The sequence below is a fragment of the Heterodontus francisci genome, chromosome 6 (assembly GCF_036365525.1).
Source record: "Heterodontus francisci isolate sHetFra1 chromosome 6, sHetFra1.hap1, whole genome shotgun sequence".
In the NCBI taxonomy this organism is placed as follows: domain Eukaryota; kingdom Metazoa; phylum Chordata; class Chondrichthyes; order Heterodontiformes; family Heterodontidae; genus Heterodontus; species Heterodontus francisci.
The window spans coordinates 6,863,498-6,880,284 of NC_090376.1; the positions used below are offsets into that span (position 1 = coordinate 6,863,498).

General features: G+C 44.3%; 1 protein-coding gene across 1 annotated transcript in view; it reads right to left on the bottom strand.

The window, feature by feature from the left end:
• clpb (ClpB family mitochondrial disaggregase) overlaps positions 1-16,787 on the bottom strand; it is a 145,243-nt gene that overhangs the window by 96,288 nt on the left and 32,168 nt on the right. Inside the window, exon 5 of the mRNA XM_068033039.1 lies at positions 10,829-10,957. Coding sequence (XP_067889140.1) covers positions 10,829-10,957 — 129 coding nt within the window. The remainder of the gene's footprint in view (positions 1-10,828; positions 10,958-16,787) is intronic.

A 16,787-nucleotide genomic window follows, 5' to 3' on the forward strand; every position in this document is an offset into this window, starting at 1 on the left:
TCTCTTCGACTCGCCACATTTTAGCCCTGTCTTTATGGCTGCCCGCCAGCTCTGGCGAACGCTGGCAACTGACTCCCACGACTTGTGATCAATGTCACAGGATTTCATGTCGCGTTTGCAGACGTCTTTAAAGCGGAGACGTGGACGGCCGGTGGGTCTGATACCAGTGGCGAGCTCGCTGTACAATGTGTCTTTGGGATCCTGCCATCTTCCATGCGGCTCACATGGCCAAGCCATCTCAAGCGCCGCTGACTCAGTAGTGTGTACAAGCTGGGGATGTTGGCCGCCTCGAGGACTTCTGTGTTGGAGATACGGTCCTGCCACCTGATGCCAAGTATTCTCTGGAGGCAGCGAAGATGGAATGAATTGAGACGTCGCTCTTGGCTGACATATGTTGCCCAGGCCTCGCTGCCATAGAGTAAGGTACTGAGGACACAGGCCTGATACACTCGGACTTTATAGACTACATCAAATGCACTACCCTCATCGACCCTCCTTGCGACCTCATCAAAAAATTCAATCATGTTAATCAGACATGTCCTTCCCTTAACAAATCCATGAAACTTTATCCTGTCCCTTAGAAACTTTTCCAATAATTTTCCCACCACCGAGGTTAGGCTGACTGGCCTATAATTACTCAGTCTATCCCTTTCTCCCTTTTTAAACAATGCTACATTTAGGTGTCCTCCAGTCCTCTGGCACCACACATGTAGCCAGAAAGGAGTGCAAAATGATGGTCAGGGTCTCGCTATTTGTTCTCTTGCTTCCCTCAACAGCTTAAGATACATTTCATCTGGGCCTGGGGATTTATCCACTTTCAAAGATGTTAAGCCCCTTAATACTTCCTCTCTCACTATGTTAATTTCATCTAATGTTTCACACGCCTACTCCCGCTTGATCGCAATGTCTGTATTGTCCCTCTCTTTTGTGAAAACAAATGCAAAGTATTCATTAACAGCCATACCAACATCCTCCGCCTCCACACACAGGTTATGGTCCCTAACAAGTCCTACTCTTTCTTTAGTTATCCTCTTGCTCTTTATGTATTTATTTAAAACAATCTTTGGGTTTTCCTTAATTTTATTTGCCAATATTTTTTCATGCTCTTTCTTTGCTTTCCTAATTTCATTTTTTGTTTTATCCCTACACTTTCTTAACTCCTCTAAGCTTTCTGCACTACTGAGCACTCGGTATCAGTCATAGACTTACCTTCTTTTCTTTATCCTCTCTAATCCCCTTGACATCTGGGGGCTCTAGATTTGTTGGACCTACTCTTTTTCTTTAAGGGAACATACTTGCTCTGAAATCTCACTATCTCTTTTTTGAATGCCTCCCACTGATCTGACACTGATTACCTTCAAGTAGCTGGTTCCAGACCACTTTAGCTGAATCACATTCCAGCTTAGTAACATTAGCTTTTCCCCAATTAAGAACTTTTATTCCTATCTTTGTCCTTTTCCATAATTATTCTAAATCTAACTGAATTATAATCACTACCACCAAAGTGCTCCCTAACTGATACCCCTTCCGCCTGCCCAGCTTCATTTACTAAAACTAAGACCAGAACCCTGTCCACTCTTGTTGGGATTGTTACATACGGGCTAAAAAAAAAGAAGTTCTCCTGAATGCATTTTAAGAATTTCGCTTACTCTTTGCCTTTCTCATTAATTTTATCCCAGTTAATATTAGGATAGTTGAAATCCCCCACTATTATTGCCTTATTGTTTTTGAACTTCTCAGTGATTGGCCTACATATTTGCTCTTCAATTTCCCTCGACTATAGTACACTTCCAATAGTATGACTCCCCTTTTTTTGTTTTTCAGTTCAACCCATATGGCCTCATTTGATGATCCTTCTACCATATCATCCCTCCTCACACCTGTAATTGTTTCTTTAATCAATATTGTGACACCCTCTCCTTTTTTATCCCCCTCTCTAACTCATCTGAAAACCCTTGAACCAGGAATTTTGAGCTGCCCTTCAGTCATATCTCAGTAACAGCTATATCATACTCCCCATGTGTCAATCTGTGCTCTCAACTCATCTGCCCTATTCCCCAGACCTCTTGCATTGAAGTATATACCATTTAGCACTGTCAAACTCCCTTGATTTCGATTTTTTAGCCTTTGTCTCATCTAACTTTCAAACACGCTTACTAATTTTCTGCCTTCCATTTCCAACTTTTCTCCTCTCCCTGAATCTTCTGAATCTCTCAGGTTCTCATCTCCCTGCCAATCCAGTTTAAACCCACCCCAATGGCACTAGCAAACGCCCCTGTGAGGATGTTGGCCTTGGTAATGTTAAGGTGCAACCCATCTGGCTTGTACAGGTCCTACCTCCCCAGAAGTGGTCCCAATGCCTCAGGAATCTAAAGCCCTTCCTCCTGCATCATCTCTCCAGCCACGTGTTCATCTGCTGTATCTTTCTATTTCTGTACTCACTAGCACGTGGCATTGGGAGTAATCCAGAGATTACTGCCTTTGAGGTCCTGCTTTTCAGTCTCTCTCCTAGCTCTCTAAACTTTGCCTTCAGGGCCTCATCCCTCTTTCTGCCTATGTCATTGGTGCCGATATGGACCACGACCTCTGGCTATTCACCCTTCTGCCCTCAGAATGTCCTGTAGCTGCTCAGTGACGGTTTTGACTCTGGTACCAGGGAGGTAACATACCACCCTGAAGTCACATCTGCGGCTGCAGAAGCATCTGTCTGGTTTTGATAGAGCGAGTAGGGAGAAATTCTTTCCTTTGGCAAGTGGGTGGGTAACCAGAGGTCATACATTTAAAATGATTGGTAAAGAACTAGAGGGGAAATGGAGGAGAAATGTCTTCACCCAGAGGATTGTTAAGATTTGAAACCCACTACCTGAAAGGGAGAAGGAATCAGATTCCATAGGAACTTTCAAAAGGCAATTGGACATGGAATTGAACAGGATGAATTTTCAGGGTTATGGGGAAAAAGCTGAGTTCCACATTGGACAACCATTTGAAAGAGCCTGCAAAGGAATGACAGGTCAAAAGACTTCTTCTTTGCTGACAGGTTCTATGTAAATATCTTTAGAGCTGTGGTGGGATTTGAACTGATGATCTGTGAGTTGCTAGACCAGTGTCACAACCACTGGGCTACCAGGTAACTATATATACACTTGGTAAAGGCAATAGTGTATGACAACAGTACAGAGCAGAATTTCTGGTCTGAGTTAGTTGATCGTTGTTGGCGGAATCCTGGATTAGGGAAGGGGAAGAAAAGAAAAACCAGCTAGGGCTCCTATGCCCGATTGCTATCTAGTAATACTCCTCTACACCAAGAGCAAAAGTGTGGACGTCAGAAGAGAACAGCTTCGGGCTCAACTTCCTCTCAGTAAATAGTTTGCTGATACTGCCCAAGCAAAAGCTAAATATAGCAACCTTGGGACCTCCCAAAGCGCTTTACAGCCAATGGAGCACTTTTTGAACGTAGTCACTGCTGTAGGAAACGCAGCAGCCAATTTGTGCACAGCAAGCTCCCACAAACGGCAATGTGATAATAATCAGAGATAATCTGCTTTTTAGTGATTCTGATTGATAAATATTGACCAGGACATCTGAAAGATGGCACCTCTGACAGTGCAGCACTCCTTCAGTACTGTACTGGCAGCTGTTCTACTCAGAACTTGGTCCTGGCAGGAGACTTCCAGGAAGACAGTGGAAATGCTTTAGAGATGTCCTCAAAGCATCGCTAAAGAGATCAAACAGCCCCGTTGGCTAAATTTAGTATTTAGCATGACCATTTAGCACTGCCAAACTCCCTTAATGTCTATTTTCTAACCTTTGTTTCCTGTGCCTTCCAAATATGCTGACTGATTTTCTGCTAATGTAATTCTAAATGGGAGTCTCTGGCTCGTGATCGTCCTAGATAGGGAAGGCGCATTCAGGAAAGCATCGTACATCTCGAGGGATTTCATTGAGAACATGTGGAGGCGAAGTTGATGCATCGAGGGAGCATACAAACCTCCAAACTACTCATCTACCTGGACCTTCAAACTCCACCTGCCCCTCATGTGGCAGAGTCTACAGATCATGCATTGGACTTATCAGCCATCTCAGAATCTATCAAACCAGAGTGGAAGCAAGTCACCCTTGAGCCTGAGAGTCTGCCTAAGAAAAAGACTGGAAGTGTTAGCCTTGATTTTGGTGCTCAAATCTCTGGAGTGGCAACTGAGCCTAGTGACTGCAGTGAGAGCTCTACCAACTGAGCCATGGTTGACACCAAATGTGAAGAACAGTTACCTAGGGGGGTTGTAGGGAGTGGATACCAGAGGAAGTCTTAGGAACTACACCCTGGTAGGGAGTCGATACCTCGAGAAATGAGGGAAGGACAAAAAAAATTGGCTGAGAAAGGAGAAGAAAACAGTGACAGATTTCTTCCTTGTGCAACAACTGCTCTCTCCATGCTGGACAGCTCGATTGCTGACACAAAACAGACCCTACTCTCTGCACCTGTCCCCTAGCAGTGTCCTATTACCCCTGCAACACATCTTCACAGACTGCTGCATATCCTCGGGGCACACCATTAAACTGTGACTTCTCCCCCCACCGGCCCCTTTTTTAAAAAAAAAACTCCTCTCCCCTCCATTCCTGAAGCCTGTTGTTAAACAAGTGCAGAGTTAATATTTTTCAGATGAGACATCCTGCTGCGTTCTGCTCTCTGTCTCACTTGACCTGGTTGAGACCTCTTGTCTCTTCCACGTGCCCTGGGTTTTGGATCCCCCTCATATCTCCAGGCAAGGGAATATGTGACATTTGTCTGCACTGCTTTCTGGAAGCTAGCAGATGCTTTGTGTCCGTTTGCCAGGATCCGCCTTGCTGTCATCCCCTTTCCTCCACCCTTTCCACCACATCCAACCCCTCCCCTCCTTGGGAAAGCTGACTCCCAATAGCTTGGAGGAAGTGTAATCATTTAAAAACGTGTGGCTGGAACAATAGGGAAACAGAGGACTCTCCATCTTTGACCTGTCGGAGCAGAATGGCACAGAAACAGCTGGACATAACTCCACAGACGCGTGTGGTGTGTCAGTGAGACTGTGCCTTTTGTGTGGCGCAGGGTGCCATTCACCAGGGGTGAAAGGGCAACTTTAAAAACTGTTTATAGTCTCTCTGAGTAAAGCACTGTTTACCAGACTGAAGTAACCAGCCTGATTTTGAAACTTAACTGGCCTGACCATGGTGCTGTGGAAACTGTTACCTGTCTGCTTTTCAATGTCTCTCTCACTCCATGCATATATGTGTTTGCCTCTTTCTGTGACTCTGTGTGTATGCACGTGTGTGTGTGTGTATGCACGTGTGTGTGTGTGTGTATGCACGTGTGTGTGTGTGTGTATGCACGTGTGTGTGTGTGTATGCACGTGTGTGTGTGTGTATGCACGTGTGTGTGTGCACGCACATGCCTGCGCGCGCGCGCTTATGTCTCTCTCTCTCAATAAAACACTCCGTTTCAGCAAAAATTGTGGGCTGGGAACATTTTGTGCCCTTTCGACAGAATTGGTGCTTTACTCAGGGCAGGCATGTTAAAGACAATAACAATAACTTGCATTTACACAGCACCCTTAATATAGAAAAATACCTCAAGACGCTTTACAGTCAATTAAGTACTTTTGAAGCATAGACACTGTTGTAACATAGGAAAAGTGGCAGCTAATTTGCACACAGCAAGCTCCCACACACAGCAATGCAATAATGTCCACTTAATCTGTTTTTGGCGACATTGTTTGAGGGATAAATATTATGCTGACCAAAATTGACTTTCAGTCTGGCAACGCAACAATTTAAAAACTGTCGGCCAAAGCATAATCAGACAGAGAGCAACATATGGAGATATTGGGACAGGTGACTAAAAGCTTTGTCAAAGAGGTAGGTTTTAAGGGAGGGTCTTAAAGGAAGAGAGAGGGAGGAGAGGCAGAGAGAAGTTTAGGGAGGAAATTCAAGAGCTTGGGGCCTAGGCAGTTGAAGGCACTGCTGCCAATGGTGAAGCAATGGAAATCGGGGATGCTGTAGAGGCCAGAATTGGAGGAGTGCAGATATCTCTGAGGGTTAGGAAGGGAGGAGGCCACAGAGGGATCTGAAAGGATGACAGTTTTTAAATTGTGGCGTTGCCAGACTGAAAGTCAATTTTGGTGAGCAAGCACAGAGGTGATGGGTGAACAGGACCTCATGCAAGTTAGGATACAGGTACCAGAGTTCTGGATGAGCTGAGATTTGTGGAAAGTGGAAGATGGGAAGAAAGCCAGGAGAGCACTGGAATAGTCAAGTCTGGAGGATCGCCCACTTCCCAAAAATATAGATGATGTTTCAGCAACAGGTGAGCTGAGAAAATTTATTGTTAGGTAAGGATAGGGAGCAAAGGCAGGTAAATGGAGCTGTGGTACAGATCAGCCATGACAAGCTAGAGGCACTGAATGGCCTCCCCCTATTCCTATGGGCAGAGGCACAATTAATGTCCGATTGCTGTCTGATGTGGAAGGGTTAAATGATAAAAAAAACTCTGCCACTTATTGTGTTTTTCTTTTATTATGACATCTATTGATTTTTGAATTACTCATCCCACCCCACCCCCGCTCCCCAGTAAAGTTGCAATTCCAATAGAGCTGCTGCAAAAAAAAACAGCCAAAGTCAGTGAACTTTGCACCTTAGAAAGTCAGGCCCATCATTTACTGGGCTCACTTCACACCAGTGACGGATAGATTTCCCCACAGATGATCGGATCGATCTCAGTTTGGAGCATCTCCGTGTCCAGCTCGCACAGGAGTAAAAAAAAAGGGTGGCGTAGGGGTGGGCGAGCGTGGAGGTTATTAATCTAATATTATAAGGCGAGGCCTCTAAACGCGCTGCACCAGCTCTGCAGTGTCACCCAGCTGTTGACCCGCAGATAAAGACGGGCCGGTGGGTGGTGACTAATTGCTCAAAGGCTTCGGGGCCTAAAGGTTGCGGCCCTCGCTAGGAGCCTGACGAGGGGGAATGCTTTGACACTGCAGCAGGCAACAAGACGTTACAGGGGCAGGCCCAGCTGCCTGTTCTTTACAAAGAAAGGCAAGACGGGTGGGGGAGGGGGAGGGGGAGGGCGCGCAGTTGGCCAGGCAGATCTTTATGAACTACCATGGTTCAAAGGTCAAAGGTCAGAGGAAGTGAGAGGGGAAAAATGATGCTTTTCATTATTAAAGTGTAATATTTTATTGTTTGTTGGAATGGTCTGATCGATTGGGTTCTGAGTCAACGGGCCTATCAATTATTGAAGTACTTAGTCAAATAGTCAGGTACATTAAAGGGTCGGGCAAGGGGGGGGGGGGCACACAGTAATACTGGGCATCTGGACAGTTAAAAAAAAGTCTGTCCACGCCTCATGTCTGCCTAGAAGAAAAAGGCTTAACATCACTTGCCTTCTCCCTTCTTCATCCAGGTTAACAAAGCAAACATAAAAAGTGCTAACGAACAGTGGGATTCATTTCTAGAGGGGATAGAATTAAAAAACACTAAAGTTATGTTAAACTTGTACAGAACCTTTGCCAGACCACACTTAACAGTACTGTGAACAGCTCTGGTCACCATATTATTAAAAAGGGCATAGAAAGACAGAAGGAGGTCTCAAAAAAGATTTACAAGAATGATACCAGAAAAGAGAGGTTATAATTATCAGGAAAGATTGAACAGGCTGGGGTTCTTTTCCCTGGAAAAGGAAAGGTTCAGAGGTGACTTGATACAGGTCTTTAAGATTATGAAGGGGTTCAATAGAGTAGATGTAGAGAGGATGTTTCCAACTTGTGTGGGAGACCAGAACTAGCAGCCATAAATACAAGACAGTCACTAATAAATTCAATAGGAAATTCAGGAGAAACTTCTTCATCCAGAGACTGGTGAGAATGTATAACTCGCTACCACAGGGAGTGGTCTAGGCATATAGCATAGATACATTTAACGGAAAGCTAGATAAACACATGAGGGAGATTCAATGGTTAGGCCAAGTTGAAGTGCTGTGCACAACTCTGGGCACCGCAGTTGAGAAAGAACGTCAATGACCTGGAGAGGGTGCAGAGGATGTAATTCATCCATAAAAGCTGAGATTCTTAAATATACCACTGGAACCTCCTGTACTGATACTTTGACCAATTACATTGGGATTGTCACAGACTAATATTACACCCTGTTATTGTGGGACTGGCAATACCTGACACCCCATTATAACAGGACTGTTATAGACTCAGATTGCATCATTATATTGGGAATGTTAAACACTGACTGACATTACATCCCATTGCAGTGGGTTTGTCACATCATTGAAATTATACCCATTATATTGGTCTATACTGGGATTGCTACTGACTGATATTATGCCCCATTATCAGTGACTGACATTACATCCCATCACAGTGAGACTGTCAGTCACCAGAAATGTGACACATTGTGCTCAATGTGCTCACAACAGTGAGCAGGACCGTAAAAGACTTCAGGGGAAAGGTGAAATGGCAGACACATGGAGGATGAAAGTTACACAGAGAACTGTGAAGTGATTCATTTTGATGGGGAGAATGAGGAGATACCATATAAACTAAACAGTACAATTCTAAAGGGGCGGCAGGAACAGAGACCTTGGTCTGTACATACACAAATCTTTAAATGGTGGCAGGACAAGTTGAGAAGGCGGTTAAAAAGGCATTTTGGATCCTCGGCTTGATAGAGGACAAAAGCAAAGAAATCATGCTAAATCTTTATAAAGCATTGGTTAGGCTTCAGCTGGAGTATTGTGTCTAATTCTGGGCACCACACTTTAGGAAGTGCGGTGGAGATTTACAGAATGGTAGCAGGGATGAAAGATTTCAGTTATATAGAAAGACTTTTTTTTTAAAAATCATTCATAGAATGTGGACGTCACTGGCAAGGCCAGCATTTACCGTCCATCTCTAATTGCCCACGAAAATGTAGTGGTGAGCCGCGTTCTTGAACCGCTGCCGCCCATGTGATGCAGATATAATTACAGTGCTGTTAGGGAGGGAGTTCCAGGATTTTGACCCAGCAACAGATATACAGCGATATAATTCCAACTGAGGATGGTGTGTGGCTTGCAGGGGAACTTGCAGCTGGTGGCGTTCCCATGGGGTTGTTCTCCTTAGAGCAGAGAAGGTTAAGGGGAGATTTGATAGAGGTGTTCAGAATTATGAAAGGTTTTGTTAGAGTAAATAAGGAGAAACTGTTTCCAGTGGGAGAAGGGTCAATAACTAGAGGACACAGATTTGAAGATAACTGGCTAAATATCCAGAGCCAACATGAGGAAAAATGTTTTACGCAGTGAATGGTTGTGATCTAGAATGCACTGCCTGAAAAGGGGGATGGAAACAGATTCAACAACAACATTTAACAAGGAATTGGATAAATACCAGAAAAAGATGTATTTGTCGTGCTATGCAGAAAAAGCAAGGGAGAGGGATTAATTGGATAGTTCTTTCAAAGAGCCAACAAAGGCACGATGGGCCAAATGACCTCCTCTGTGCTGTATCATTCTATATTTCCATTACAGTGAGACTGTCAGTGACTGATAATACATCCAATTATAGTGGGATTATCAATGATTGATATTTCATCTTACTGCCTTCCCACTGGAAAGGGCAAGTGTGGATTTTGGGCAGGGACTGTCTTATGAGCAACTCTGCAGTCGAACAGCCCGAGGACATTCAACTTTCTAATACGGGACTTGAGAAAGAATTTTCATTTCTATAGCGCCTTTCAAGACCACAGGACATCCCAAAGCGCTTTGCAGCCAACAAAGTACTTCTGAAGTGTAGTGACTGTTCTAATGTAGGAAACGCAGCAACCAATTTGCATACAGCAAGATCCCATAAACAACAATGAGATATCTATTTTAGTGATGTTGTAGGGAACTGGGGAGAACTCCCCCTGTTCTTTTTCCAATATTGACTGTGGGATCTTTTATATCCACCTGAGCGGGAGACAGGGCTTTGATTTAATGTCTCAACTGAAAGATGGTACAGCACTGCACTGTGAGTGTCAGCCTGGATTTTGTAACCTAGTTTCTGGAGTGGGATGTGAACCCACAACCTTCCAACTCAGTGGCCAGAGTGCTACCCACTGAGCCACCCATACATATACATTATATACATTACAGACTATATGATGTTATTTCAGGTTTAAGGGAACAGTGACCATTTTGAGCCAAGTGTCAATATTGCTTATGTTGGAGCAGCAATGCAAGTTTTTGCCACAGAGATTGGAGGTCGTCAATATCGACCTATCAGAGCAAGTGGAGAGTAGGACTCAAAACAAATCAAGCATTACTTACTGCTACTATTGGTTGCACATGAACTGAAGGGAGAAAATATATACTTCTTTTAAGATGTACTGAATGCAAATGAAATTTAGCTATGGGTCTGGGGCACTTCCTTAAAATTAAAGCTAGGCTGTCTAGGCGTGATGCCAGGAAGCACTTCTTCGTACAGAGGGTAGAGGAAATCTGGAACTCTCTCCTAAAAAGCTGTTGAAGCTGGGGTGCAAATTTCAAAACTGACACTGATGGATTTTTGTTGGGCAAGAGTTTTAAGGATTACGGAACCAAGGTGGTAGATGGAGTTAAGATACAGATCAGTCATGATCTTAATCAACAGTGGAACAGGCTTGAGGGGCTGAATGGCCTCTTCCTGTTCCTATGTTCCTTCAATGTTTGTCCCTAAGAAAGAGCTATTCCATCAAGTAGCCAACACAGGCGCGATGGGCTGAATGGCCTCCTTCTGTGTTGTAAGATTCTATAATTTAAGATTTACGAGGAGAGGGTTTGAGAAGAATTTCTTACCAGCCTCAAGCAGCAACTGGGTTGTCTGGTAGTCGTCAGCCAGTACAGCATAGTGCAGTGCAGTGCAGCCACGGAAACTGGCACGTACGTTCAACCGGTTGCTAAACTCATCTTCTCTAGTCACCAGCACTGCAGGTAAGAAACACAAAAAAATTTGACAAATGCCATTATAAATATGCCTCTGTGCACATTCTGTCAATAGCCACGGAGAAATCTTTGAGTGCAATATCCAGGCTGACTTCCCCAGTGCAGTACTGAGGGAGCGCCGCACTGTCGCAGGGTCGGCATCGAGACAGCGCTGTACTATCAGAGGTGCCGTAAATTGGATGAGGCATTAAACAGTCTGCCTTCTCAGGTGGATGTAAAAGATCCCACGGTCACTATTCAAAGAAAGAGGGTGTGCTGTTAATATTTATCCCTAAATCAAAAGCACTGAGAAAGATTATCTTGTTTTTGGAGCTTGCTGTGCATATAATGGCTGCCACGTTTCCTACATTAGAAACTGACCACACTTCAAAGGTACCTCATTGGCTGTAAAGCACGTTGGGATGCCCTGAATTCAAGAATGGTGCTATAAAAATACAAGTCTTTCTCTGTTCCCTTAACCTGCTCTTCTCTGAGAACAATCCCAGCTTCTTCAGTCTATCCACATAACCAAAGTCTTCCATCTCTGGTATCATCCTAGTAAATCTCCTCTGCTATTCCCTCTAAGGCCTTGACATCCTAAAATCAAAAGGAGTAAATTGTTGTTTTGGGTTGGGGGCAGGGGCATGGATGCAATGACATCTTCCCAGAGTTTCACTGGCCACCTCTCCATGTAAGTTATGGGTTCCATTCTTTGTGCATTTCTCTTTAAGCATTTGGTAATAAGAAAAACCTCATGGAAACACGATACCTGCAAATGCGAGTTTGCTCTGCGTATATGTGTGTATACTTTTTTTTTTAAACCATTTGTTGGGCAGAGACCCCTTTTATTTCAGACATGGAAAGTGTAACGAACAGCAGTTGCCACGGAAGATGAATATCAGATACTAGCAGCCTCCGCTATAAAAAGATTAAAACGTTATTGTTGTTTTCCCCCATGGTTCGACGTGACAGAGCAGTCATCATTTGTAAAAAATGTCTGTGCATGAGATAACTGCAGAAAACTCAATAAAGTGTCAGCCAGAGGCTCCTCCACCATCCATCACGAGGGCTGGCTGGAAAATTTCACCTCTTTGTCTCTGCAGGCACTGAAACAGATGCTGGCAATATTTCCGTAACATTTGTACATTAAAAAACAAAACAAAAGGGGAGAGAGAGTGAGAGACAGAGAGAGAGATATCATGAAGTGGGGGAGGCAGAAATAATAAATACATTGTAAACACAAATAAAATACCTCTTCTCGGATTTCATTTGCGAAATGAAAGCAGATGTGGAAAAAAAGATTGGTTTTCATATGGTTTAAACTTATTGGATTTGAAGCCAGTCTTCTTTTAAAAAAAAAAGCTGGGGTGGGCTTCTAACAACATAATAAAGACTCATATTTAAGTCCAGCACAGGTACAATGGGCTGAATGGTCTCCTCCTGTGTTGTATCAGTCTATGATTTTATACTAGGCCTTGTCACATGCATTGCAGATGCCTCAAAGCATCTCACTTATAATGAGTTACTTTGAGAGGCTACATTGGCAAATATGGCAGCCATATTGTGCATAGCAAGATCCCACAAAGAGAGGAGGGACTCTGTTAATCTCCTCATTTTGCTTATTCTTTTACCAGTGAGAGATTAATGTGGAAACCAGAGTCTCCGATAACATGCTTCCAGTTTGTGCTGAGGTAGCTAATCTCAACCAGAGGTGACAGTTACAACCACACATTTGGGTTCAGCAGGGTTATTGGATGGGGTGGGAAGAGGTGCCATCACGAGCGGGAAACAAAATCAACCAGAACCCCTGTGCCATTGGATATTGGCAACATCCAGTGGATACTGAGTGAAGATGGAGTCTTTTTAGTTGTGTTAGCCCCAACACAGACTGTTGTGTCTTCATCCCTCCTTCACCCGGAAATACAATGGCCCAGAATTTGCTGGAGTGGGGCATCTCGCGATGTGACCTGTTATTTAGAATTTGCCCCTCATTCGTCAGCTCGAAAATATTTTGCATTGTAACTTGCCAGAAGTGTGAGCTGATAACAGCACTGCGAGGGCAGTGGGGCATCTAGGACCTCAGTGAGCAAGGGACCAAAAGTCCTTAACCAATGAGACTTAAGAATTGAGAAAGGACAGAAGAACGACGGAGAATGAAATCTGCTGAATTAGAGTCAAATCAGATACAGAACAAGAAATATAGGCCTGGATTTTAGCCTGGCACTGTGTGGGTATGGGGGTGAGGGGGTGGTGGTGGGGCTATGGTAACGTCAGGAAACCTGGAAGAACGAGTTTCCTGAATGCCCTGCAGAATTTAACTGCAATTAAATAAGGTTCCTCGCTCCCCACCCCACAGGAAATCAACTGACAGGCTAGTCGCCTGTTTATTTGTTAATGGGATGTGAACAGCATTTGCAAGGCTGGTATTTATTACCCATTCATAATTGCCCTTGAGAAGGTGGTGGTGAGCCGCCTTAAGCTGCTGCAGTCCATGTGGCTAGGTACATCCAAAATGCTTTTAGGAAGGGCGTTCCTGGATTTTGACCCAGCAACAGTGAAGGAACAGTGATATAGTTTCAAGACAGGATGGTGTGTTACTTGGAGGGGAACTTATAGGGGGTGCTGTTCCCATGTTCTTGTTCTTCTAGGTGGGAGAGGTAACAGGTTTGGAAAGTGCTGTTGAAGGAGGCTTAGTCAGTTGCTGCAGTGCACCTCGCAGATGGTACACGCTGCAATCACTGCACCAGTGGTGGAGGGAGTAAATGCTTAAGGTGGCAAAAGGGAGTACGTCAAGTGGGCTGCTTTGTCCTGGATGGCATTAAGCTTCATGCGTGTTATTGGAGATGCACTCATCCAGGCAAGTGAAGAGTTTTCCATCGCACTCCTGATTTGTGCCTGGTGGACAAGCTTTGGGGAATCAGGAAGTGAGTTACTTGTCACAGAATTCCCAGCCTCTGGCCTGTTCCTTCAGCCACAGTATTTATGTGGCTGCTCCAGTTCAGCTTCTGGTCAATGTTAATCCCTCAGGATGTTGATGGTGGGGGAAATTAGTGATGGTAATGCCATTGAATGTCAAGGTGAGGCGGTTAGATTCTCTTTTGTTGGAGATGGTCATTGCCTGGCACTTGTGTGGTGTGAATGATACTTGCCACTTATTGGCCCAAGCCTGAAAGTTGTCCAGGTCTTGCTGAATGCAGGCACAAACTGCATTATCTGAGGAATTGCACAGTGTTCAGTACCATATGCAATCATCAGCGAACATTCCCACTTCTGACCGAATAGGAACATAGGAGCAGGAGTAGGAGTAGGCCATTCAGCCCATCGAGCCTGCCACGCCAGACAATATGATCATGGCTGATCATCCACTTCAATGCCTTTTTCCCCACAATCCTCATATCCCTTTATGCCATTTGTATTTAGAAATCGGTCAACCTCTGCTTTAAACATTCTCAATGACTGAGTTTCCACAGTCCCCTGGGGTAAAGGCCTGCTACCCAACCCGAACCCAACGACGTGTCGGGTTCGGGTCGGGTCTATCTTCCAGATCCGGCTTTCGGGCTCGGGTCGGGTCGAGTCAAGGTCAGGCCAGACACACACGGTAAGTGCTCTGTTGGCAAGTATTGAATTTTTTTTTTTTTAAACTTACCTGAGCTGGGAGTCTGGGACAAAACTGAGTCTGCGCAGTGAGCGAGTGACGTTGCTATGTTCTAGACTTCCCAACCAGGGGAAACACCTTAGCTGCATCTACCCTGTCCATCCCTTTAAGTATTTTGTAGGTTTCAATGAGATCACCTCTCATTCTTCGAAACTCTAGAGAATACAGGCCCAGTTTCCCCAATCTCTCTTCATAGGACAGTCCCGCCATCCCGGGAACAAGTCTGATGAACCTTCATTGCACTCCCTCTATGGCAATATCCTTCTAAAAGGTAAAGGGACCAAAACTGCACACAGTACTCCAAGTGCAGTCTAACCAAGGTTCTATGCAATTGAAGCAAAACTTCACTCCTCCTGTACTCAAATCCTCTTGTGATAAAGGCTAACATACTATTAGCCTTCTTAATTGCTTGCTGCACCTGCATGTTAGCTTTCAGTGACTTATTGACAAGGACACCCAGACCCCTTTGTACATCTACACTTCCTAATCTCTTACCATTTAAGAAATATTGTGCACAACTATTCCTCCTACCAAAGTGGATAACCTCACATTTTTCCACACTATATTCCATCAGCCACGTTCTTGTCCACTCACTAAGTCTGTCTAAATCCCATTGAAGCTGCTTTGCATCTTCCTCACAACACACATTCGCACCTAGTTTTGTGTCATCTGCGAACTTGGAAACACTACATTTGGTCCCCACATTCAAACCATTGATATTATTGTGAACAGCTGGGGTCCTGCAGTACCCCACTAGTCACAGCATGCCATTGCGAGAATGACTCATTTATTCCTACTCTGCTTTCTGCCCATTAATCAATCCTTAATCCATGCCAGTATATTATCTCCTATCCCATGTGCTTTAATTTTACTAACGAATCTCCTGTGGGGGACTTTATCAAAGGCCTTTTGAAAATCCAAGTACCACATCCACTGACTCCCCTTTATCAATTCTGTTAGTAACATCCTCAAAAAAACTCCAACCGGTGCGTCAAACATGATTTCCCATTCATAAATCCATGTTGACTATGCCCAATCAGATCATTATTATCCAAGTGTCCATTTATCACATCCTTTAGAATAGATTCTAGCGTTTTCCCAACAACTGATGTAAGGCTAACATGTCTGTAATTCCCGGTTTTCTCTCTCCCTCCCTTCTTAAATAGTGGGGTGACATTTGCTACCTTCCAATCTGCAGGAACTGCTCCAGAATCTATAGAATTTTGGAAGATGATCACCAATGCATCCACTATCGCCATAGCTACCTCTTTCAACACTCTGGGATGTAGAATATCAGGTCCTGGGGACTTATCAACCTTCAGCCCCATTAATTTCTCCGATACAAACATCTTACTAATACTAATTTCCTTCAATTCCTCATTCCCCCTAATCCCTTGGATCACTAATTCTGGGAGATTTCTTGTATCTTCCTCAGTGAAGACAGACACAAAGTAATCATTTAGCTTCTCTGCCATTTCTCTATTCCCCATTATAAATTTTCCTGACTCTGTCTGTATTGGACCCACATTTGTCTTAGACAAACGTTTCCTTTTTACATACCTGTAGAATTTTTGACAATTTTTTTTATTGGTTTGTGGGATGTGGGCGTCGCTGGCTAGGCCAGCATTTATTGCCCATCCCTAATTGCCCTTAAACTGAGGGCATTTTAAGAGTCAACCACATTTCTGTGGGTCTGGAGTCACATGTAGGCCAGACCAGGTCAGGACAGCAGATTTCCTTCCCTAAAGGACATTTTACAGAATGATGAAGATAAAGTAATTGATGAAGCAGCTGAAGATGGTTGGGCCTAGGACACTGCCCTGAGGAACTCCTGCGGCGATGTCCTTGGGCTGAGATGGTTAGAGGCCAGAACCATCTTCTATTGTGATAAGCATAACTCCAGCTAGTGGATCTTTCCCCTGATTCCCATTGACTCCAGTTTTCCTAGGGCTTCTTGATGCCATACTCGGTCAAATGCTGCCTCGATGTCAAGGGCAGTCACTCTCACCTCACCTCTGGAATTCAGCTCTTTTGTCCACGGTTGGACCAAGCCTGTAATGAGGTCTGGTCCCGAACTGAGCATCAGTGAGCAGGTTATTGCTGAGTAAGTGCTGCTTGGTAGCATTGTCGACAACACCTTCCAATACTTTGATGATTGGGAGTATATTGATGGGGCGG